The 25384-nt window shown below is 37.0% G+C and overlaps 1 protein-coding gene across 3 annotated transcripts in view; it reads right to left on the minus strand.

Moving 5' to 3' along the window:
- Positions 1-25384, minus strand: part of LOC135212655 (uncharacterized) — a 310546-nt gene that overhangs the window by 119550 nt on the left and 165612 nt on the right. For all 3 annotated transcript variants that reach the window (XM_064246281.1, XM_064246283.1, XM_064246282.1), the window contains exon 3: positions 15919-16124. In XM_064246281.1, coding sequence (XP_064102351.1) covers positions 15919-16124 — 206 coding nt within the window. The remainder of the gene's footprint in view (positions 1-15918; positions 16125-25384) is intronic.

Below are 25384 nucleotides of genomic sequence, written 5' to 3' on the forward strand. Positions count from 1 at the left end.
GTGTCTTTTTAAGAGGCTTCCTTTTCGTGGGATGTTTTGTCATATTCCCTTCAACTTAGGATCATTAAATAATAAGGGGATTTGAAAGGGAATATTGAACTTTGAGAATAACCACTAAAAAATTCTCCATGACTTTGCCTTTGAGGACGCAAAACTCTCACTAAAAAAAATGTGCTACATTAATAACGAGATTTTATGACGTCATTACGGGGTCCTAGAATGATTCCGTTGGAAAAGAGATGATTAAAGGAAAGAGCAGCAGAAAAAAAAAAGAACAGCATTGTTTCAGAAGAGTTTGGTCATTTTAATAATAAACTAATTGACAATATTGAGAGCCGAGGGAGTCCAGGCAAAGTAATTATCAATGGGCCAGTTTAGGTCAACAACAAGTGAATATTTTATGCCTTTGTTGATGGCAGTATTGTAATAGCAAGCAATAAAGGGGCAGGAATATTTCTAAACACAGTCACAGGGATAATTACACGCGCGTCATGCCGATAATGTTAGCCAACTTATACTGCGGAAATTATTCCTGTTTCACGAGTAGTTTTATATCTTTATTTTCTCTGATAGCATTCGGTATTTGTGCTTGCCCATTTTTTTATAAGTGACCAAACCCATTTTTCTAGTGATAATTCTGCTATGGCAGATTTGAGTATTCCAAGGTTTGATGAAGATATATACTCCAGTAGCACTTGAGAGAGAGAGAGAGAGAGAGAGAGAGAGAGAGAGAGAGAGAGAGAGAGAGAGAGAGAGAGGAGAGCTAGCTGCCAACTTAGATCCCCTTGAACTGTCATGGAGATGTGTATTTTACTTGAATAAATTATTCATGTGGCTACTCCATTTTTCGTCCTTATTACTTGTTAGGCTTCACAAACAAAGGTACTTGAAGCTTGTTCTCCTCACAAATTCCTACATGTCTGATTCTAATTTAAACTTATTCTTTAATAATTCTGTCATCACATTCTCTTGGGTTTATCTGTATTTACATAGCAAAATATCCCAAGATGACGAAGCAAACGTATGGTGAATTACTCTTAATTTTTGTGGGCTAAATGCATACTATATTGGGAAGATAAAGCCATATTGTTTGCAAACATTAGCGAGTGAATTTTGATAACCAACCGGCTTCGGAAACGCGAAGGTACATAGTACAAAGGTCAGCTTTGATTCTCCACCCCATTCACGTGTGGTTAATTTTCGTCACAGCACCCAATTTGTCCTACTTGGATAGAGTCATTAATATCAAAGGAATGTGAAGAGGAGTTTTATCTCGGCTGTCGATGTTAATTAGCCCCTGAATAACCTTTTCAGGCTAGTCAGGTGACGATTGTTCTCTGAGCAGCCGTGACTCTGAGGCCCATTTGTTGGCCACGGTGGTGAATGACAGGTATCAGCCGAATTCTACACATCTCCAAGAAACGTGGTAAGTATATTTTGCATCAATATCATAATCTCATAGTTCTGTTTTGGTGACATGGTGTATTGCGTTAGAACTAACAGAAAACACGGTAGCGTCTTGTACGTAGTATTTACACTCTCTCTCTCTCTCTCTCTCTCTCTCTCTCTCTCTCTCTCTCTCTCTCTCTCTCTTCTCTCTCTCTCCGCGCCTCCTTCCTCTCTCTATCTCTCCTCTCTCTCATCTCTCATTCTCAATACTCTTTCTCCCTCTCTCTCTCTCTCTCTCCTCTCTCTCTCTCTCTCCCCAAAAATGAAAATTAGAATCACATACCGAAATATTATTTGGACTTTGCCTTGTGAAACTTTGGGACGGTTTGTACAGTTCAGCGAGTACAACAGGGTATGCTATTGTTTGTAACTTGGTACTTATATATATATATTATATATAATATTATATATAATATAATTATAATATATATTATATATTATGTTATATATGTATGGTATGTATATATATTACTATATTATAGATATCATTATATATACATATATATATATATCTATATATATATAAATATATATATATATATATAAGACTATATATATATATATGACCTATATTAATATATATATATTTAATATATTTATAGTATGTGTGTTTATTACTGTCCAGCAAAACGGAATATAAACTTATTAAGGAATGGTATTGGTAAAAAAAAAAGGTTACCCGTAAAAATACAAAAGCACTGTGTCCTTTTTAGAAAATTCTACATAGTTTACAGTGAAGACATTGGGTATGGCATGTCAAGATTATTATTATTATTTTTTATTTTGCAAATATTTAGATTGTCTTTTACGTCTGTTACATTCCCCTTCAAGCTGTTGTATTCGTGATATGGGTGTTTTGACCACGAAGCAACCAGTACGAAAATACCATGATGTTTGTAAGATCTCGCTTATTTATGTCTTCTTAGGAAGCAGCTTTGATCTTGGCATATCTTTATGTCTTAGAACCATTGACTGATAATTAGGTTATTTGTAAAAGTTATTTTGGAGTTAATATAAGTGAAGCTATATATACAAAATCCTTCAATTCCTTAGTAATATATTTGCAATCTGGGTCAATTACGCATGGTACTTTGAAATTTGAGTTCATCAACCTTTGGCGTTATTTTGCAATATTCATGGGAGATGTTTTTAAGAGTACGGTAGCGTTATATCTGTATTTTATTTTATTAAGATAAACAATATTTTGGAAGTACATATTGTAAGAGGTATTTTTTTATCAGTGAAATGATTGTTCAAAACTACACAAAGTAGTAATGATGTTCATTACAATACTTATGCACTTTAACGTCAGAACCCCTTAATGGGGTATTGCCATCAGTGCACCTCATGCGGTGCACTGTAAGCATTACTTAAGGTTCTTTGCAGCGTGTCCTCGATCCCTAGTTGCAACCCCTTTCGTTCCCTTTACCGTACTTCCTTCAGTATTCTCTTTCTTCCATCTAACTTTACACCCTCTCCTAACAATTGATTCATAGTGCAACTGCGAAGATTCCCTCCTGTTACACCTTTCAAACATTTTACTGTCAATTTCCTTTTCAGCGTTGATTGACCTGATAGGTTCCAGTGCTTGGCCTTTGGCCTAAATTCTATATTCAATTTAATAAGCTTCAATTTAACGTCATAAAAAGTAACTGTTTGGAAGTAGGAGTCAACGGCCATTCATCCGAGGAGGCCTTCCTAAACATTTGAAAGCTTGAGGCTGGTTCTAATCATCTAATGTATGCTTGGGTGAGAGGGAGCGAGAGTTGTTTGTGTTTGTGTTTGTGTTTATTGCAATAACTCGATTGCTGCTCAGGGAGTCTCCTTAAATGTGAAGTAGACAGATGGTCCGTTTTACGAATTATTGTGCCTCCAATCAAGCACAAATTCAGAAAACACTGTAATTAATGCGTGGTTACATAGTCTTATCAATAGGTTGCATCACTGAATTTTTGTACTACCATACGGTATCGCTAGGTTATACATTCTACAATCTCTCTCTCTCTCTCTCTCTCAAATGTTGTATAGTGTTGTATAATGTATATATGTTTATTCAAAACAATCTTTCGTTCGTAAAATACACGCGTAAGACTCGTAACCGGATTACAAGCGCCATATCACTTTCTTTCTGATGAGCATAGTACACCATGTGTTGACGCTTCATGCACTGGAAGGTGTCCTCTCCCGTAATAAGGAAGTGTCGCTTTTGATCCCATTTATTTCATTAATAGAGAATGCTCTCGGAGGGTCACTACGCTGCCTTCTTCTCCCATGCAGAGTGTACGGTACGTTTGAGTTATAGTTTCGTATTTTTTACTTGACCCATTTTCTATGGAGGCTAAATGCGTTCCCAAGAGCAAAGATTTATGCGAAGTTGTTCTTCTCTACATATAAATTGATTGTATGATTATTGGAGGTACAGAGATAAAAGCGGAATAATAGACTCATTGCCATTTTAATGATATTTTCTCATAAAAGATAACATTTGCGAGAGCTTGGTTGTGACAAAGCTTCGACATCAAAGCGTCTGCTATAGTAGATTCACATCAACCGTGTGCATCTGATGTCTAGGCCTGTCCCTTACGTTGCTCCTGCTTGGCTGTTGATAAGCCAATCAGAGGGCTGGAAACTGTCAGTCTCTCTCGAGAGTTCACATAGGCAGGATGTTTGTTCCACCTCTCATGAGGGTTACTTTTGAAAAACGTATCCCTAACAAGAGGTGGAACTTACATCCTGTCTATGTGAACTCTCTCGAGAGACAGAGTTTCCAGCCCTGTGATTGGCTTATCAACAGCCATTCAGGAGCGTCGTAAGGGACGGGCCTAGACATCAGATGCAAGGTGATGTGAATCTGCTATAATAAGACAGATGATCTGTGTTACAGTAAAGGGATTAAATAACCTCTGATACTGGGCAGTTAGGGATTTTAACATCTTTTAGCTTAATACTGAAGATGTCATTCTAGAGAGTTAAGTTGTAATAGTGATTCTAGCACTACAGACATCAAGGCGGTTTTGGAAGACTAGCTGTACATGTTATCTTCTGATGGGAATTACTCTCGTTGAGAAAAGCAGAAAGTGTTCTTTGAGCAATAGTCTTTAAATGGAGGATAAGCTCTGAATGCTGTGGTGTTACTCCGTCGCCTTCATATATAAGAGGCCCTTAGAGAAATAACTACTTTTCTCTCGATTTATACCCACTGTCGACAACGCATACTGATCTGTTCCAGATTTCTGCATTGGAGACCACGAACAGGCGCCAGAAGAATTTCAACTAATGTTTGATCCTCTAATTTTGTATGGCAGTAATGAAAATTACTCTCGCATAAATTCAAAATGTGTGATACCTCGAGATTTCTTATAATTTCAGTGTATAAACAATCGGCCATTTGATAGTTAATAGAATTGCTCCAAATGTTTTGTGTATTCTCTCTCTATCATATATTTACAGCTCTCTCTATCATAAATTTGCAGGAGTTGTATTTTATGATTTACGACAAAAATCAGGCATCTCGAGTTTCTCAATCTTTTACGACCGCACACAAGTGCAGGTTTTCCCTTTTCCAAGTTCTGCCTAAAAAATAAAACCTCCCAGTTTGGAACTTAGAGAGAAAAAACGTAGTTGAAGAAACTTCTTGGGGTAATAGAAATCAGTGGACATTGGGGTGGTACGCGATAAGACCTTTTGAAACTTCACAAGATGAGACTCAAATGGAATTTCCCATTTCCGAAGATTACCATTTCCAGTTTGTCCTCGGTGATTGTAATCTACGCTGCACTGAGAGCTGCGTCAGCATCAGGGTCGTAATATTTTTCATCACACTGGAAGTTGCCGTAGCATCTTGATGATAAGATTCTTTGTCGCGCTGGAAGGTGCATCAGCATCACCTGGTCATTCTCGCTGGGTTGAAAGCTGTCTGAATATTTTCATGAAAATGTTATCCGTCGTTCTGAAAGCACCCTCAGCATCATCATGATCATATTCATTAACATAGTTTATTGCTTGATTTAATATTGAATACTGTCGGATAAAACACTGTTCTCATCGCCTTGGAAAATCTGCAGCAGTTTCCGGTCAGGATGAGTATATGATTAACCTAAATTTCGGCTGTGGAGTATTAAAAAGAACTTTGAGTGGCGCATAAACCATTGTTGTTTCAACGATGCCTTTCTTGTGCTTTGCCATTAGCTCTCACCTCATTTCCCATCGCACCTTAACCTTTCAATTGTCTTTCATGAAAGGATCGTTCATTTCTTTGCTCTTCCTTGAAAAGGCTTCTGTTTTCTTTTTGCTTTCGAAGGTGACAAACGTGCGGGGTACTTCTCCTCTTTTCTCTACAGAGCGAAGAAAATGAGCGTTTTTCATTCCCCGTCTCAGGAATGAAAGGAATTGTGAGAGGGAGGGAAAAATGCAGGTGACAAGTCTCGATTGAAGAATTTCATTGGGGACTTTCAGGAAGGGAAATGGGGACAGGGTAAAGCTCCGAATGGAATGGGGGTGTCCCAATGAGGCTTCTCGCAGGTAATTAGGTTTCCATTGTTTGGCTCGTTAATTAAGGGTTTGGTCTTTCCTTTGTGCTGACCCAAATGGCAATTAGCGCCGATGGCAAAGAAGGACTGCGCCCGCGAGATGAGAAAGAGAAAGCTTCTCTCTCTCTCTCTCTCTCTCTCTCTCTCTCCTCTCATATTTTAATTCGGTTTTGTAAGTTATCGTCAACAGGTACCAGTCGCATCCCACAACTATTGCTGAAATGCTTCATCTTTTTCAGCACTTTTTAGTCTACGCTTTTGGGAGACGTCTCTCTTGACCTGTATTCGGTCGAGGATTTGTGGAGCCGTTATAGAGACTACACAGATAATGGCGTAATAATTTGGCAGAATTGTTCATTATTGTTACTTAAGTTAGAGGAAGATTAACTTCTTTTTTATTGTTCTTTGTTTCATCTAGTATGTAGATACCTGGAATTAAATTCCCTTGATTATGTCAATTGAAATGATGAGGGCCATTTTAGAGAAGATGACGAAGGATATATGATAGTCCCCTCTAGTACTTGGGGGATGAAGTCTCCGGCCCTTATTTGATATCATTTGGGTTTGACTCTACTAATTCAAGACAGATATTTATTAGACAGTTCATTTAGTTAAGGCGTTCTCCAGAGACGAAAAGGAATAAGATATTTATTATGATTCACAATATATACATTTTAAATGTATCGCCAATATCTGGGCAGCACCGTATCACAGGTTCTACAGAGAAAACACGAACTTAGGTATTGGAATAAGGTAACATATAATTCATCAGTTGGCAAAATTTCTTCAGTTGTTTCTTGTTTATCAAGTTGATTGATGCCAACGAATTTTTACGCCCTTAAATTTGCATTAGCATGTTAAAAGAATATGACTCCCAAAGAAGATGGATCCCAGAAAAAACAATAGAATTTCTCGTTGCCTCCCTCATATGCTTTCAGTCACAATGCTAATCAAATCTCCTACGAGGAAAAAGCATATTTCAAGGCTATGGATTATTTAAATGTTGTGTTTTAAATGAAGGTATTAGGGTTTTTTTTTCAAACGTCGTCTCTACAGAATGTTCAACACCCTGAAGCTTGTAGACCACAAATTAGCAACCGTGTGCTGTCCTCTAATCAGTGCTATTTAATTCTATTACTAAATATACTAATTGATAATACAGAACTAAAACAACTGATCTATTATAAAACGTCTGGATGATAAGCCAGAACATTTTTCTATTTCGAAATTTAACCAGTTTTGTTACAAGAAGCACAGGTAAGACTGATAATTATGAAGTTAATGGTGTCCTTGATAAGCTTTTTGTCGAGAATCATCAAACTGGATATGATTTATTATTTCCCTACTGTAGAACAAGATATAAGCCTCTAGAATCTACTCAGCGTAATCCCTGAAGTCTGTTTCAGATTAAAATTATGCTAAATAGCTTCAAATGTATTTCATCTGCTGCAGCAGCCGTATAGTAACTTTTATACTGATGGCTATTATATAATACATATATATATATATATATATATATATATATATATATATATATATATATATATATATATATTTACTTATAATGACATTTGGCCACATACAACGTGACTTTGTTATAAATTGAAACTACATATACGTGTATGTAAATAATATAGTAACTCGAACAATAGAAAACGGTTGGAGGAGGAAGTACATCTCAGTTGGTCCTTAAAATACATTTATTGGCGACGTTTCAAAATATGAAGGTTTCATTTTCAAGCTATAAAGATAACACTATACAATTAACATTAAAAATGCTAAAAGATAGATATAAGACATAGTACACTATAAATACCGAAATTAAAATTAGTTGTAGGTGAACCAACCATCAAGAGACAAAGGGAGGTCGAAAGTCATAAGGAACAAACCAGAAATGACAAAATGCAACAGCTCACGTTCAATTGAGGTACAAGTTGTTTCATAAACAAGGACTTCAGGATTGCCTATAGGTTGCCATTCGGTGCCCGTTCCAATATTTCAAAATCTTTCTATTATATTTTATGCTTGCATTTATTGGTGTTGTCTGATATAGGAAAATTAACGAGTAGCAAGTTTGTTACCAGTATGGTAGCTAGCAACTTTTTGGCAATCAACTACAACCCTTAATAATCTCTGCGTGGATCTCATGTAGGTCCCTAGAATACATCTAAGGCAACTGAACATGTATACAATACATGAGGTCATCAAAGGGTCGAGTTTATCCTTGAATTTAAACAAACTACCCAAAGTAAGTTAGTTTGTCCGGATGATATTAAATTTAATTGCTGGTATATAATTAAATATGAGTTTTCTTAGTACATCATAGACATTTTTGTCTTGGATTAAAACCCTGGACAGGTATCGCTATTTTGGTGCCCCTTTAAAGGTTTGTGGGGTAGAGCTCGACCCAAGCGCCCAGAAAAATTTGTGAAAATTCAAAAACTGCATTTTAATTTCTAAAATCAATTTCACCATTGCCAAACACTACTGAGAAGATAAATCATATCCATCTACAAATTAAATATTTATTATAAATATATTTAAAAAATAAGTATATAAAAAAATAATTTACGAAAATATTTACAAAAATTACAAAACACGCTATATACACACAAAAATTGAGGGAAGCCTTCCTAAAACTATTATTTACAATATGTGATTGCCAGAGAAGGTGTCGGACCCATAGAGGTCAAAATCTGAAACTAGAAAAAAAGGGTGAGTTTTTTTTTGCCCCCCCCAAAAAAGCCAAAATTTCACAAATTTTTTGGTACCTAAATGAAATAGGAAGTGGCAATTTTTTTTTTTAAATAAACCCATATTATCCTAGAACAGAATTATGTAAAAAGATCTGCACTAAGATGTAATTTACTGTTATATCAGAAATGTTATCTCTCTCTCTCTCTCTCTCTCTCTCTCTGTCTCAAACAATAATTTACGAAAATATTTTAAAAAAATACAAAATACGCTATATACACACAAAAATTGATGGAATCCTTTCTAAAACTACTATTTATAATATATGACTGCCAGAAAAGGTGTCGGACCCATAGAGGTCAAAATAAAAAAGAGAAAAAAAGGTATTTTTTTTTGTCCAAAAAATGTCAAAATTTCACGAATTATTTTGGTACCTAAATTAAATAGGAAAGGCTAACTGTTTTATAGAATAAACTCATATTATCCTAGAATGGAATTATGTAAAAAGATCTGCACTAAGATGTAATTTACTCTCATATCAGAAATATTCTCTCTCTCTCTCTCTCTCTCTCTCTCTCTCTCTCTCTCTCTCTCTACAGTGTGTCATAATTTATTGACATAAGCTCATGTAATCTGTCACCAGAAAAGGCAGAGGCCCACCCCTTCTCTCCCCCTCTCTCCCCCTCTTGTGTCTAAGAATTTCAAGGCCATCCCCCTTGCGTCTAACTCTCTACACAAACTTGGCTTCTTGCCATATAGAGTTGTCAGCAACCTCTAAATTATCATCAAAATCACTTTATAATTCCATTAGAAGTAAGTTGATGACATCCATCCCCCGAGAATACTGCCTGCTGGCCATTGTTGATTAAAAATGCAAAAAAAAAAAAAAAAAATGCAAAAACTGAGAAATTGGTATTCGAAAGAAATTGGAATAAATGGCAATAACTCATCTCAGCCACAACCAATGGTATGCATAATGTACACACACCAAGTACCTAGAGTTTCCAGCAATATAAAACTATCCCAGAGTCAACAGTGTTAGACAGGAAATCGCTACTTCATAACTTTGCCTTTGTATCCCACACATGTTCAAAACAAACTAATACTCAGAAAAGGGGAAAGGACAAAGACAAGGCAAACCAAGTTTTGACATGATTGTAGTGTGTTCTGCTATCCTCTTGCAGATCGATCACACCCAGATTCGAGATAGACAATGATTTATGGGAAGAAAAACATGTTTTTTGAAACACCCCTCGGGTCGTGCTTGACCCTGCTAACCTACCCAGGGTTAAAGGGACCTAACCTGCGTCGATCTCCACGCAGAGGTTACCAAGGGTCAGAACTGATTGCCACAAAGTTGTTAGCTACCGTACTGGTAGCAAACTTGTTAATAGTAAATTTTACATTAGAAAACACTTCAATAAATGCAAGCATAAAATACAGTACAAAGATTTTGAAATATTGAGACGGGCACCGAATGGCAACCTATAGGGAATGCTGGAGTCCTTGTTTATGAAACAACTTGTTGCACTTTGTCACTTCTGGTTTGTTCCTTATGACTTTAGTCCTGCCTTTGTCTCTTGATGGTTGGTTCTCCTACAACTAATTTTAATTTCGGTGTTTATAATGTACTGTCTTATATATGTCTTTTAGTATTTTTTATTTTAATTTTATGTTTTTTTGTTTTCTTTATAGCTTGAAAATGAAACCCTTATCTTTTGAAACGTCGCCAATAAATTTATTTAAAGGACCACCTGAGATGTACTTCCTCCATCAACCGTCTTATGTATTTGTGCGTGTGTGTATAAATATTATATATATTATATATATATAATATATATTATTATATATATATATACATATATATATATATATATATATATATATATATATATATATGTGTGTGTGTGTGTGTGTGTGTGTGTGTATGTATGTACGTACATATATATATATATATATATATATATATATATATATATATATATATATATATAAATAAGAAGTGAGGCAGGGAATTATAATGTACACTTGTGTATGATAATTTGTAGGTCGAGAGAGAGAAGAGGGGGTGGGGAGTGGGCAGAAGTACGGAGATCATGATAGAGAGATGAGGGTCATTTTGCTTGCAATTATCAGCATGGCACTTTCACACCTTTTGTCAGCGACAATGGAACGAATTATAGTGACACCATTTTCTCCCTTGGAAATATATTCGTAGCTGCAAAAAGGCAAATCGACCATTGTTGCTACGAAGTGGAAGAGAAAAGGCTCTCGCTTTGGAAGATTCCGCTCTAAAATACCTTTTCAGCCCTGAGCTCTACATGTAGAGATAATATTAGACTCTCTCTCTCTCTCTCTCTCTCTCTCTCTCTCTCTCTAGAAGAGAGAGGGAGAGACTGTGTGATAAGTATAAAAGATAGTTTCTGTTTTAAGGATAGATAATACTTAATGCTCTCTCTCTCTCTCTCTCTCTCTCTCTCTCTCTCTCCACGGAAGTCCTAGATATTAGGAAAGGGGGAAAACTGGCTTCGGATATAATCGCATATTATCCATAATGGTTCGTTTTAGCCATAATAGTTCGTTTTGATTTACCGGCCGCTCGGCTTAATTCAAATAATGATATAACGTCCGGAGCCAAAAAGCAATTATCATTTTTTTCGCCTGTTTTGTTGTGAATAGCCATTTGAATTTTTAGGGGGCCTCGTGCAGGGGTCACTCGTGGCTGAATCTGGGGCTTACAGACTGGACTTTGACAAGGGAGAGAGAGAGAGAGAGAGAGAGAGAGAGAGAGAGAGAGAGAGAGAGAGAGAGATCGGTTATCGTATTTTCGTGTGAAAGAGGAATGAATAAGTTTATTCTGTATTCCAACTTTTACAAACAGTGACTGGGGCTGCGATAGAATAGGTTGACCTTGCATTGAAAGTACAAGAACTCATGCTCTACCGAATTCGAGGGTTTGAAAACGGGTCATAGGTCAAGGTTGGGATAATGCTGCAAGGTCGTCGCCTCCTTTCAGATGAACACAAGGATAGAGGTTGGTTTAAAGGGTCAATGGACAAATTTGGAGAACAGAGGGACAAGTAAAAAGGTAATAGCGCCTGTCCGAGGGACGTTCAAGTGTGACATGTTATGGAGGCAGAAGGACGAAGGTCAAGTTAGCTGTGGAAAAAGGACGTAGGATGCAGGTAATTGGAAATCGGACTAAGTCAGCGAGGCAGAAGGTCAGAGGGTCAAGTTGATGTGGCCGCGAGTCATTTTAGTGAGGTAGGACCGTTGGTCGAGTGAAGGGGCAGCGTAGCTCGTTGGAGTGACAGAAAGACGGAGGACCAACAAGGATACAATTGGACATTTTGGTGAGGCTGAAGGAAAAAGGGCTACTGTATGGGTAACAGAGCATGTTGAAAAGGGCAGAGGGTCGGGCTAATAGAGCATTGTAGACTGGCGGAAGGGCAGAAGGTCTAGATAATGAGGCATATCAGAGTAATTAAAGAACAAAAGGCCTCGATGATTGACCAGTGGAACATGTAAGATACGGGAAAGTTTTTAGGGTCAGGTTAATAGAGCAAAGGGAAATATCATAATGGCAGAGGGACATGGTAAAGAGGCAAAATGATGGCATGTGAAGAAATAGGGTAACTGGACTTCCCAGAGAGACAGAGAACAGAATACCAAGTTATCGGGCCAATAAGGCACCATAGTGGCAAAAGACACATGAAGGCTTTCACCTGAGAGGACGCTTTTAAGCTGATTTTAACGCATTAATCAGATTTCTCTTTGATCGGTCTGAAGTACAGTAGTAAAGTGGAGATTTAGGATTGAAAAGATGATGTGAATGGAGTGAATAAAAAACCATAAGTAATTGAGAGAGAGAGAGAGAGAGAGAGAGAGAGAGAGAGAGAGGATGTGGGTGGGGGTGTCGGTTGTTGGGGGAAAGAGGAGGATGGCGACCAATGGCTTGCCAGGACTGGAGTATTATTTAATGGATTCTGGCATGAGTACCATTATCGGTGTCGTGGTCTGTTAGACTTTGTCTCTCTCATTGTGATTGTTGATGCAAATCCCCGTTTGGGATAAATCTATTCCGAATATTTCAGTTGTTGTTCCTCGGGTGATGCTAGGCTTAACTATCTTTTACGAAGAATACCTTGGATTTTTTCATAATTAGAAGTCACGTACAAACAAAGTTCACCCTCAAATATTCGAATATGATTAGTTAGTAGTTATGTATCGTCGTGAATTCAGTATGGAATTTTTAAAAATTAACTTCTTGATTAAAAGTTAGTTGAAGCGATTCTTGCTATATTATCCTACAAAGAACAGTACCCATGAAAAATTTGGTATTTTTGTAGTTTTACGAAAGGTTCTTAATTGTCACTTATTGAACCAATACATGGAAATAAGTCAGCGTTCCTGCATTAAATCACTTGATCTTAAACAGATTTGAAAAATACTTTATCAATAAGATTATGTCTACACGACAATGGAAATATTCTTAGTTTCCAGCTGGATCAGTGACCAATGTCAGTTCGTATTTGGGCAAAGATCAGCCGAAGCGTACAATGTTAAACCTTATCGCTAGTGAAAGAGATATTTCTTTTTTCTTTAGTTTACAATTATTCATAATTTATTGTAAATATATGCTTATGCCCACAAAGCTGATTGTTTCTTCCGTAAAGAATAACTCAGTCTCGTGACACTGTGCAATCTGTCCCAGTCTCTTTCTTCAGCAAACAAAATCAAACATTTCCATTTAGAATAAATCGACGTAAAGTCCAGTTCCAGTAGACTTAAAAACGAAGGCCCCTCTCACTCTTCCTCGCTTGCAGGTTCAGAATCTATCCGAATTTTTGAGCTTCATCTTCTCATATTGAACAAGGCTGTATCGCCGTGTCCTTTCATTTGGAAGAGACGGATTAGTCTGTTTCCTTTGGTATCCTGCCATGCGAATCCTTCTCAGCTGCTTTAAAAGGGAGTTCTCACTTACGCTAAGTGGATGAGGATAGGCCACGCATCTTCATACCATGTTTTCGCTTTGATTTTTTCTCGTTTTTATGCATTATATCTTCTGTCTGTGTTTCTGTGCCTATAAATTCGTCCTTAAAATCTCTGGCTGTCTGGCGTATCTGTCTGTATCTATCTGCACACACACACACACACACACACACACATATATATATATGTGTGTGTGTGTGTGTGTGTGTGTAGGTGTAGGTGTAGTGTAAAGTTTGTGTGTTTTTGCTGACTACAGTGACGTCTTAAAATCTCAATTTAATGGCAATTGTTACTACTTGCCCTTGTTCAAGACTAGAATAAAAGAAAAAACTTTCACCTTCCGTAGTCAGACTCTACTACAGTAATGGACGAATCCTGAGACAACTGGCTAACCCACAATGCTAGGTGCATAGTGATTAGCATATTAAAAAGCAATTCGATAATGTCCAGAAGCTAAGACTATATTGTGACTTAAACACAGATAAAGTAGTTAAGGTGACCAGTAGATTCTTTACATGTATATTCCTAAGATAAAGTCAATTCGATATTAAAGGCCCTTAATAAATACCAATACAGTTTTCATGATCGGAATGCTCGAGGTAACAATGTGTGTGACTATAAATAGGCAAGGGGGCGAGGGGGGTTCCGTTTTTACGTGCGGGCATGCTATCCTGAAGAAGATGCTTAGCAAGTTACAGGCCTAATGTATTTTGTTTACCCTTGTTTTGGCCCTTTCCATATAACTTAATGCACATTTTAAATACCATATTAGTAACGTTTGTAAATATGGCTAGATAATTGTGTACCTGTCTGACACAGTGAGTATTCCGATGTTCTCAAAGGCCTTTGCACGCGAATTCGATTGTTCGAAACCGTGTATGAAAAGCTTTTAGAATGAGGCTTAAGTCATCAGAGGGCTATTTTAGTTTCTATCATTTCGTTGTGTATTTGCTTTCCTCAGCCCGGAATGACGGGCTTCAAGGATAAGCATCCATCTGTAGAACATCTGTCATTGAGAGCTATAAATGCTAGAAATTAATAAATTTATTTTTCTAATTAGATTTACTATAGTAGATTCACATCAACCGTGCATTTGATGTCTAGGCCAGTTCCTTACGACGCTCCTGATTGGCTGTTGATAAGCCAGTCACAGGGTTGAAACTCTCAGTCTCTCGAGAGAGTTCACATAGGCAGGATGTATGTTCCACCTCTCCTGAAAAACGTATCCCTCTGGAGAGGTGGATCATGTGTCCTACCACGTGAAGTCTCGAGAGAGACTGAGAGTTTCCAGCCCTGTAATTGACTTATCAACAGCCAATCAGGAGCGACGTAAGGGAGTGGCCTAGACATCAACTGCACGGTTGATGTGTCTCTACTATAGAAGGAAGTTTAGATATTCTTCTCAGTTGAGATGCGAACATCTTCCACTAGCACAGCAGCGTCACTTCCAGTTATATAATTTCTCTTAAATCGGAATTTACAAGTTGTGATGTCTCAATTTTGAGGATAACCCTTCCATGCATTCAGGCGGCATATGATTGGAGAGGATAGGCTGCTTCTGGAATGTTCACGTCATGAGGTGTCGATCCATGAGGACGGAATTGGTAAAGGCCAGTCAAGCTTTGTAGTCTACTACATCATGTGCTGACTTGGACCTGAGAAATGGCTGCGCAATTACCCGACGGCATCTTTGGCATCGTTTTAAGAGTTACTCGAATATCTCATTCTAAGCTGCCAGTACTATCACTGCTGAAGCTCATCTGCCCCTACCACCAGCAATGCTACTGGTGTACTGAGGCTTGGTAGTTATAACAGTTTCTGTTGCTGTTGCTACTGATTCTATTATATTACTATATGAATTATCATAATTATGGTTCCTGTTACTATAATTTTACTACTACTGTTAATGTTCACCATATGCATTACTGTTTCCTGTGATTGCAGTCCTTGACTCATCTTCTGCTGAAACGCAAATTTTTATCAACTTTGTCCCACCTAAAAGAATATTAAGCTAACTATATGACATTAAACTCCTCGAAAACTGTCATAACACAATTAAATGTTAAAAATCGGGACTCGGACATTCCTTTAAACTAATAGCAACCAGATATTAATTTTTCCGAGCAGTATATGTATAAACGTTTCTACTTCCGAAGTAATGAGTTCAAGGACCAGGAAGAGAACCACATCAAATAGAAATCAGCTGAAAAAAAAAATATTGACGGAATGACTGACAGTCGGAATAATAACTTACGTCGATTTCGATCCCCGGTGAGTCGTAGATGACTACCTTTTCCTGACTGTTGGGGCTGAACTGGAAAAACTGTTCGGATCCCCTCCACCAGTTGAGTGAATAGAGCTTTTTGCCTTCCAGGTCGAAGAGGCAAGACAGCTGGACAGTCTCCCCTGCTTGCACCCTCGGCGGAACTAATACCTTCTCGATTCGGATGCTGACCGATCCTGAAAAAGAGCAGAGGGCCAGATGAAAGACAGCGCTAGGTTTTAGAGGGGAGAGGGGGGTGGGGGGTTTGGATATTGGCTCATAAAAAAAGAGAGATGTTAAGAGTTCTCTGAAGGGCTGTGAATAGGATTCTTGTGAGATTTTCAAAGAATTCAAGGTTTTGGACCTAGATTTTGGTAGAAATAAAAATGTGTGCTTATAAAAAAAAGATGTAGGCCTATTTAATAGTCTTTAAGGAATACATTTCATAATAACGTGAAAATAATAAATAGCAGCCTCTGGAAAGATGTATTTGTAATTTTATCATTTGACAATGGTTGGCTATTACCTGAATCTTACTATGAATTTAATTTCTCTATAGCCTAAATGTCAGTAATGGTAGGAATTATTATTCTGTAAGAGGACAAATGGATTAAGATTCTGCCTATGACATGAAGTATTAATATATAGTTTTCAGAGAATTTGCGACGAAACATTTTGCATACATGGCAGTTAATCTGTGAATAAGGCACAAGACGATGCCCTCCCGCGTGATTGACAGTGTCGGTAAAAGTAGGCATTAAACCCAAAATTGAATTAGGTTAGGTCATTTCGAATGAGTGAATTATGTTCGATTTAGTTTAACCTCGAATTTTAACATCGCAGACGATTTCCATCGTAAAAACCTAGTGTTTTCAAAACGAGCAAGTATTTCAGCGTTATCACGGCGAGTACCTTATCGTGCCATTATTCCTATAAGCATAAAAGAAACCCCTTTTCAAATGTTTATGAGGCCGTTCCTCACCAGTAGGGATGTTTATGACATTGTCCATCGATACTCTGATTCCTTCCGGCAATATCTCAAGAAAATTTACTGTGATATACTGCTTCATGGCTGACAAAGGATATTTACGTCAGTGGTCAGAATTTTATGAAGAGTAAATTCGCGACCGTGACACTTCTCGGATACTTTACGGTATTTTTGGCAGATCTTTCGAAAAAGAGAAAAATCACGCGCTATTTTTCTTTAGCCTTTTTTCACCCCTCTTCATCACTGGAGGAGGCAAATCCATTAGCACTACACTCCGATTTTTATTTTTTATTTTTCTTTCATTTCTTGCGTTACCTGAGCACGATTTTGGCTTGTTATTGAATCCCCCCCCCCCTTTTTTTTAGTTACCTTAGCTAAAAGAAAGCATTCAAATACTATTTAAAGCAACTGCAGTTCATTTAGTTATTCAACCCGAATAAAAGATTCAGTTTGTGACCGTAGACTTTTGATCATCGTACTACTTTGTTGGTGCATCTGACCGAGAAGTAAGCTTTACCCATATTCCTCTTTTTATATAATGCTTTTATTGGGGGAAAGACCGAAACGTCCATGGTTGTCATAAGTGAGCTTAGGACACTATGAAAAATATTTTGTATTGACGAACATTGACTCTTTTAAATGATGATAAAACTGCATCTTAGACAGGAAATGTTGAATCCTGGAAATACGGAAGAAAGTAGAGGGTTTCATACCTTAAATATAACCAATATAAAGGAGTTGTCCTGTACATCTATTTGCTCTTAGTTCATAAATTTCCTTTCTTGAGAATCCCAGTCCTTTGTAGTGCACATCGGCCAATAACTGTTTCGGGTTACGGTCCAGAAGCCATCGAATTAATTGTAATGAAATAAGCACACATCGCCGACCTTGCAGAAGAGTTCAGATTTGGGGGACACAGCTATATATATTGAAAGTAATGACGTGAGTCCGGGAAGCACCATCCGAGTTTGTTATGGTGCTGTGTTTATGTTGATTTTTGTCCGGTTAAGGTGTAGGTTAAGGAAGGTTGTGATAGATAACAGCAAAATTACTGTGCTCCAAGTAAGTCTCTTGAAAAATTCTCGATATTCAGCATTTGATTCCATAGCTGTTCTGAATAATAATAATAATAATAATAATAATAATAATAATAATAATAATAATAATATATGGGGTGTTTATCATTATTTTGACCTATATTTCAGACTTTATAGATTTTCCTACCAATGATTTTTGAGTTCAGTGCCGAATCCTCATATGCTAGAATGACGTACCCAAGGAGTTAAGTGGGGAGCTTCTTGCATGTCGAAAATAATATCAAAGTTAAAAAAGCTGCATCAATAACCTAGGTGTTGTGACACCAGTTTTAGTAGCTATAATCAATCAATCATTATTGAAGTTAACATAGAAAAATGATTAAGTGTGTCCTTTGAAACCGTGTCTAAGAATAATTATGTATTTCATATATTTGGTGATTTAATTAGCATAACGTATATTCTCTCATTTAACATTCGTTATCTTGAATAGTTTTTATAAACAAACGAATAAATATTAAAGCAGTCGGACTCCAAAAAAGATATGTGTATTTTTATGTATCTTTAAGATCTCACAATCAAAATCTTCCAGGTTATGAATGAGAGAGAGAGAGAGAGAGAGAGAGAGAGAGAGAGAGAGAGAGAGAGAGGAGAGAGAAAGGAACCAAAGGATTTTTCTCTGTGAGTGTGAACAGGCCCCCCTTGAAAAGTGATATGTCGTCTATCCCTACATTTTTTTAACGTTGGGGAGAAAAATAAAAATCAGTCAAAGATTGTGAGAAATTCTATTGCAGGAGAGAACAGTCTGAAGTATTAGAAACAGGTCAGTCTTTTTTGCTAGAGAATGTATTAATTTATTTAGATATCGTATGGCGACCAATGAAAATTGTATGTTGAGGAACAGACGGTATCTTTGACTAACTTCGACCTTGGCCAGGATTGCTAAGAATAAGTTTGTAGAGAGAGAGAGGAGAGAGAGAGAGAGAGAGAGAGAGAGAGAGAGAGAGTTATGTCTCCTAAGAGCATTAAGCATCAGAGATGGATTTATTACGCTTTCCGATAAGTGAAAAGTTCACAAAATCGCATTCTCCAATCTGGAAGGGCTCTTTGAGCGTGCAGCTTTAACGAAAATCTAGAGAAATATAAAACTAAGTATTTTCCGCAACTCAGAACTTGATTCATGGTTGGTATAGCATCATCATATATATTTTCTAAACCCTGTTATAGCCTCTGAAAACTTGATCCATGATTTGTATACCATGGTTTGTTTTATACCCTTTTTCAGTAACTCGTATCTTGGCACTTGGTTTGTTTTTTTGCAAAGTCTGTAACTCAAAACTTCACCCTATATTTAAATAGCTTCATCATATAATTTTTCTAACCCTTCTCCAGCTGCATCATATTTGACGTGTGGTTACCATAGCTTTGTCATATACATTTTTCTAAACACATATATTAGTAATTCAAAACTTGGACCATGGTTCATGTCATTTCATTATATCGTTTTTGTAACCATTTTCAGCTGCTTAAAGTGAAATCCTTTGTTTAAGTTTTGCTTTTCATATCCTTTTTCTAAACCTTTTTTAGCTGCTTAAAACTTGTCAAAAGGTTTATGTAGCTTCATCAGAAACTCAAAATTGATTCGTGGTTTGCATAAATTCATTATATCGTTTCTTCAGATCCCCTTCCAGTAACTCAAAATTTTACACTTATTTGGTGCAGTTTTGTCGTTCTTTGTCTAAACCCTTTTTCATGTGCTCAGAATAGATCCATGGTTTTGTATAGCCTCATCATATCGTTTTTCTAAAACTCTTTTCGGCAACTCTAATGTTGACCTTAGGTTAATGTAACCTCATCATAGCTTCCCAAATCTTTTCAGCTACTCAAATATTAACCTTAGATTTATATGCCTTCAACATAATTTTCCATATCAGTTTTCAGCAACTCAGAAGTTGAGACTTGGTTATTTTGTGTCATATTATCCTTTGTCTTGACCCTGTTAAATTTTCAGTTGCTTGGAAAAGAACTTATTTAGAAGTGTACCATTTTTACATATTCCACATTTGTTTGCTTTGGTTGGAGGTTGAAATAACACCTACAGTTATGAAAATGAGAACGACCTCAAGAGTATTAAGGGCAGAGCAGGATTTAAGGGCAATAGTGTAATAACAACCCAGGGCAGAGGCAGAAGTCCTATTAAAAGCCGATTAAACTTTCAAGGGATAAACGTTAATATCTGAAAAGAGCCCGACCGGAAGTACGCTTCAAGTGCCGTGTATGTCGACAGTGGTCATTGTAAATGACGCGTTACAAAGTTTATGAGTAAGAAAATCGAAACGTATTTTTTCCGAGTTTATGCGACATCTGTGAAACTGCGTCCAACGTAGTATTTCATTTTAGAGGGTGGAAGAACAATTTTATATCAGTAAATTTGTAACGGAAGGAAAAAATATAATTTTGAAAACGAATCTTAGAGATATAGTATAGTGAGGTACTAATAGAGAAGCATTTTTTTCATTTCTACATCCACCAATCTGACAGTTATAGACCATAATGCATTGCGAAATTTACCGATTGAAACGTCGTAACCGAAGTCAGTTATAGATGGCGTGGAAGGACAGATATATCAATGAATAATTGGCATGGAAACTCTTCTGATAAAAGTAAAAAAAAAAAAAAAAAAAAGGTGAGCAACCGAAAAAAACAGTAAGATATTTACGAAACATTTTCCTCTTCGTTTGTCCTGACATTAGAAGCCATTTCTATGAGAAAAGTCCCTTGCGTAGCACTTTCCAGAAGAAAAACTCTCGGCCTAGTGATTTTTATCTGTATTTACGGTCTAGACCTCTGGAAGAAGCTTACAGGGCCAAGGTAGAATTATAACCTCTGTGTGCTGACTACGTAGCCGTAAACCACTGTGTAAATTCTATGAAGTGGAACTACATATTGAGATCGCTCCTACAAAACTGTTAATATTTGGAAAAACTGTATTTCGCATTTCTATGGGACAAGATTTTGACGCTCAAGGAAATGAAAAATTGACGCGAATTCGTGAATACAGTGAATTAAAATGAGACAACATGACGTTCAAGCAGTCATTCTTTAAATCACTTAAGGAAATAAACAATCTCGCTTTTATGAGGCATTTCTTTGTTACTTTGAAAGCATGGTCAATTACTATACAATTTATTAACTTTAAAAATAAAGGTAGGAACATGTACAGTGGAAAATAAACGCAATTTACCACACAATAAATAACGTCAATAAAAAGAAAATTAATAGCTCAATGGCAATTCAATACTTTTGCTGTAGATGCCCAAACTAACATTCATTTGAGCATAAAAACAATTTGTGACAATAGATAGTATTAAATGAAAGTTAATTACTCAGTGGTGATGGAACAAGTTTTGCTATATATGACTCATGATCAAATGACACATCCACAGATTTTTTTTTTTTTTTATTTCATCACTGTCAATTCTACCTCTATTTTCAACAAAATTTCCTCGCTGGTGGAACCCAGCCTCTTTAGAATTCCGGTTCCTTCAAGACTTGCCTCCACTGTGTTTTACAGCAGTCCACAGCATAGATGGCTGTAGTTGCTTCTCCTCTTCCCAATTGTTTCTTGGGGTTAGCGGTCTGTAGAAGTTTAGATTTTTTTTTTTTTCCCAAAGTCAGCAGATGTGACGGTTAGGTGACTGTGAGTCTGCATGCAGTACACCTTCTGAAGGAGTGGAAAGTGGCCACTGACTTCCGAATCTAGTGGTTTTTTCCCTCTCTTTTGTACTCTTGGGCAAGACATGCCCATCTTGATGTTCACCAGGTGTTTTCTAGGTTTGTGTCTGGGCACTCCGGAGGGGAGCCGAAATCAGGCCAGGCCGTCTCTTTGAGTGATATGTTATCTATACATGATTTTACAATAAAGATAATTATAATTGTCTCTTGTCTCTTGCCCTTTGGAGGGTGAAATGTCCCTGTGGCCCCCAGCTGTATCTCATTTTGAACGTATTATTTTACCTCCATTTCTCTTTCAAAAGCCGCCCACTGTTACTTCTTGTTGGAACTGTGGGGCTTTCTCATATTTCGACTATTACAAATTCCTTCTTCCATATTTTAAGCGCTGAATTGTCGAAAGAAGAACAACAACCGTGATGTCACATATCTGACCAGGCAATGGTAGGAGTCAGCCATGATCTCATATTTACCAAAGGCGCCTTGATGTATATACCAGGCCAAAGGAAGTGAAACAACAATGACGTTTGTTATTAGAAGAGGCAAAGGAAACCAAACAATTCTGATGTCAAGTATATGGCGAAGGCAGACTCAGACTTTATATACATAGTACATATATTTATATATATATATATATATATATATAGATATATATATATATATATATATATATATATATATCATATATATTAATATATTATATATATATATATATATATATATATTTTTTTTTTATATAATATCTATATATATTACATTATTAGTATATACGTACTCGCTAGATGACGAGCCATAATCATGTATAATATTTAGACTGCAAAAGGGAAGACAGTCGTTGAATCTTATTACTTTGAGTGAAATCATTTCTCTTCTGTTTTACCACCCATTTCATCCCTCCGGATCTTGACGGACAAACCCTTCCGCTGTTTTCCTCAGATGGTTTCGTTTCCCAAATAATTTCGTCTTTTTTTTTCTCTTATCTGATATACCCAATTTAGCTTCGTAGGGGTTCCTGCCATATTCTTGGGGTCTATTCATAGCTCTTGCTTTATTTTCGATGCCGCTTCAATTTATCTCTCTCTCTCTCTCTCTCTCTCTCTCTCTCTCTCTCTCTCTCTCTCTCTCTCGTTTCGATAAGAACTGGCTCTTCACTCTTTGCTTCAAGCTAATAAACCTCCCAGCCTGTCTTAATGTCGTATTTACAAATGAACATTTTTGTGTATTATCTCTACATTAGTCATCTTTCTGCGTCTCTCTCTCTCTCTCTCTCTCTCTCTCTCTCTCTCTCTCTCTCTCTCTCTTCAGATTAATTCTCTCATTACCTTCCTCTCGGTTCCCTCACTGATGGCGAGACGTGACTGTTCGTTCTTTCTAGCTAATTTAAACCATTTTTACCATCTCATATTTCCATTGGACGCCTTTTGTTCTCGCTTTTTACGACTTTCGTTTATTTCCCTTCCTAAAGTTACGGTCTTATTCATTCGATCACTTGTATTGGTTCTCCTGATATTGCCTCACCCTCTACTACTGTTATCCATTCTTTTTCTGTTCGTCTTTTCTTCCTTTGAAGTTCCCAATAATTTCGATTCTTTACGCCAGTGTTTTTTTTTCTTCGTATTTTTCCTATTTTTCTCGTTTGATGCTGTAATGTGTGATTGCGTGTTATTGTGAGTTTGCACTCGCTTGAATTTATAGGTACCTAGTAAGGATTGGAGACTGGACGTAAACATAAATTAGGGATTACTTTTGTTTGAAACTGGAGAGAGAGAGAGAGAGAGAGAGAGAGAGAGAGAGAGGATGTGAACATAAATTAGGGATTATTTTTGTTTGAAGTTGAGAGAGAGAGAGAGAGAGAGAGAGAGAGAGAGAGAGAGAGAGAGAGTGGTGTTACAAAATCTATAGACCCGTAACAGGTATTCGAGCCAGAAAAAAAAGGGGAAAGAATTTTGGAAGTCTGAGCGTACAGGGAATGGAAGACGGAAGGCTCACTAAATATGAAGGTGAAATGTTTAGGGAGAAATATTCTTCCTAGGAAGGGAGAATGTATTGGTAGATATGTGCAATGCAGTTTTTTCTGAAACTCCTGATGGAGATGACGGAAGGAAAATGGAGAAATGTAATCAGCCAAGCTAAAAGGAAGGATGTAAAGTGTTGAATCATATACTATATAGATAGTTGTACAGTATTTTCTTTGCAGTGCTGCATCGGCATAATGATTATTCCCCGTAGGGAGGTAGTGCCGTCAGTGCACCTCGTTCGGTGCACTTTAGGTACTATGTAAGGTTCTTTGCAGCGTGTCTTCGGCCCCTAGCTGCAACCCCTTTCATCCTTTTACTGTACCTCCTTTTATATTCTCTTTCTCTCATCTTGCTTTCCACCCTCCCCTAACCCTTGATTCCTAGTGCAACAGGGAGGTTTTCCTCCTGTTACACCTTTCAAACCTTTTACTGTCGATTTCCTATTCAGCGCTGAATGACCTCATAGGTCGCAGTGCTTGTCTTTTGGCCTAAATTCTATGTTCAATCAATCATGATGTTTATTTGTTTGAATTTCTGCATCTCTGACTTTCCGTAGAGTTCTTGATTGAATAGAATTTAATCATTTCATCGCATTATGGCAGGATTTTTCTTGTACTCGCTTCAGCTCCGTTGAGAAATGAACTGCGCCATTTTTGTATGGTAGCCTTTTGATTGACTGATTTTATGCAAAGGAACTGAGGTGCAACAGTAATTTCCATTTGACATGTACTCAAGCATCAGTCATTTAATGCGAAAGCTAGATCATATTGTCGTCATGTTTTATTTCCAAATGCGCATTTTAGGGTTTAAGGAAGTTCCTCGAATAAAGCACATACAACTGTACCCTTGCACCTAATTTCATAGTATTTAACATTCAGTATCAGGCATTGTTTGTCATTCTGTATTGTCCGGTATCAACATCAAAGAAATTGCAGATTCCAAGAATTTATTGCAAGATCGAGGCGGATCTAGGTGCTCATTTCAATAAACATGATCTTAATCAACAACACATTTCACTGCGGAATAGAGATGCAAACAAGAATAATTCGCGTTGGACACAATAGCACGAATGAATGAGAAGTGGTTACGAGAGAGAGAGAGAGAGAGAGAGAGAGAGAGAGAGAGAGAGAGAGAGAGAGAAACACATTACTTCTAGATAACAGTGTGGCCTTACCCTTTGTCAGACCAAGAGATGGAGATTCAGAGTCAGCGTTACTGATTCAGAATTTGGGTTGAAAATATCTTTTGAAATACAGGTATGACTGCATTCGCTACTTGTTATCATTAACATTCGAAGATTGCTTATATGTATCCACAGTTAGGGAGATTACGTGGAATTATTACTGACTTGGTCTTTCTCCTCGTTCATGAAAGGAATGATTTGCGTTGGCAGCGATAATCACAAAATGTATACACTAATGTAAACGCGTAGGTGTTTCATTAGGGGCCATTTTAATTGTGGTGGAGACGCATTATTGTATGTATATTTATCAATATACACTCGTGGATCACTCATTTTTATTAGGAGATTATTACAGAAATATAGAATAGTTAAATCATACTTTCCAGACCTATGAAAGATTTTATACACTGGATTTTAATTGTGAGTAATATTAAAAGTCCCAGTCCTGGGGTCACTCTTGACTTGTTCTCTTAAAATCATTCCAGTGGATGTCTTGCTTGGC

Source organism: Macrobrachium nipponense, chromosome 41, assembly GCF_015104395.2.
Source record: "Macrobrachium nipponense isolate FS-2020 chromosome 41, ASM1510439v2, whole genome shotgun sequence".
Classification (NCBI taxonomy): domain Eukaryota; kingdom Metazoa; phylum Arthropoda; class Malacostraca; order Decapoda; family Palaemonidae; genus Macrobrachium; species Macrobrachium nipponense.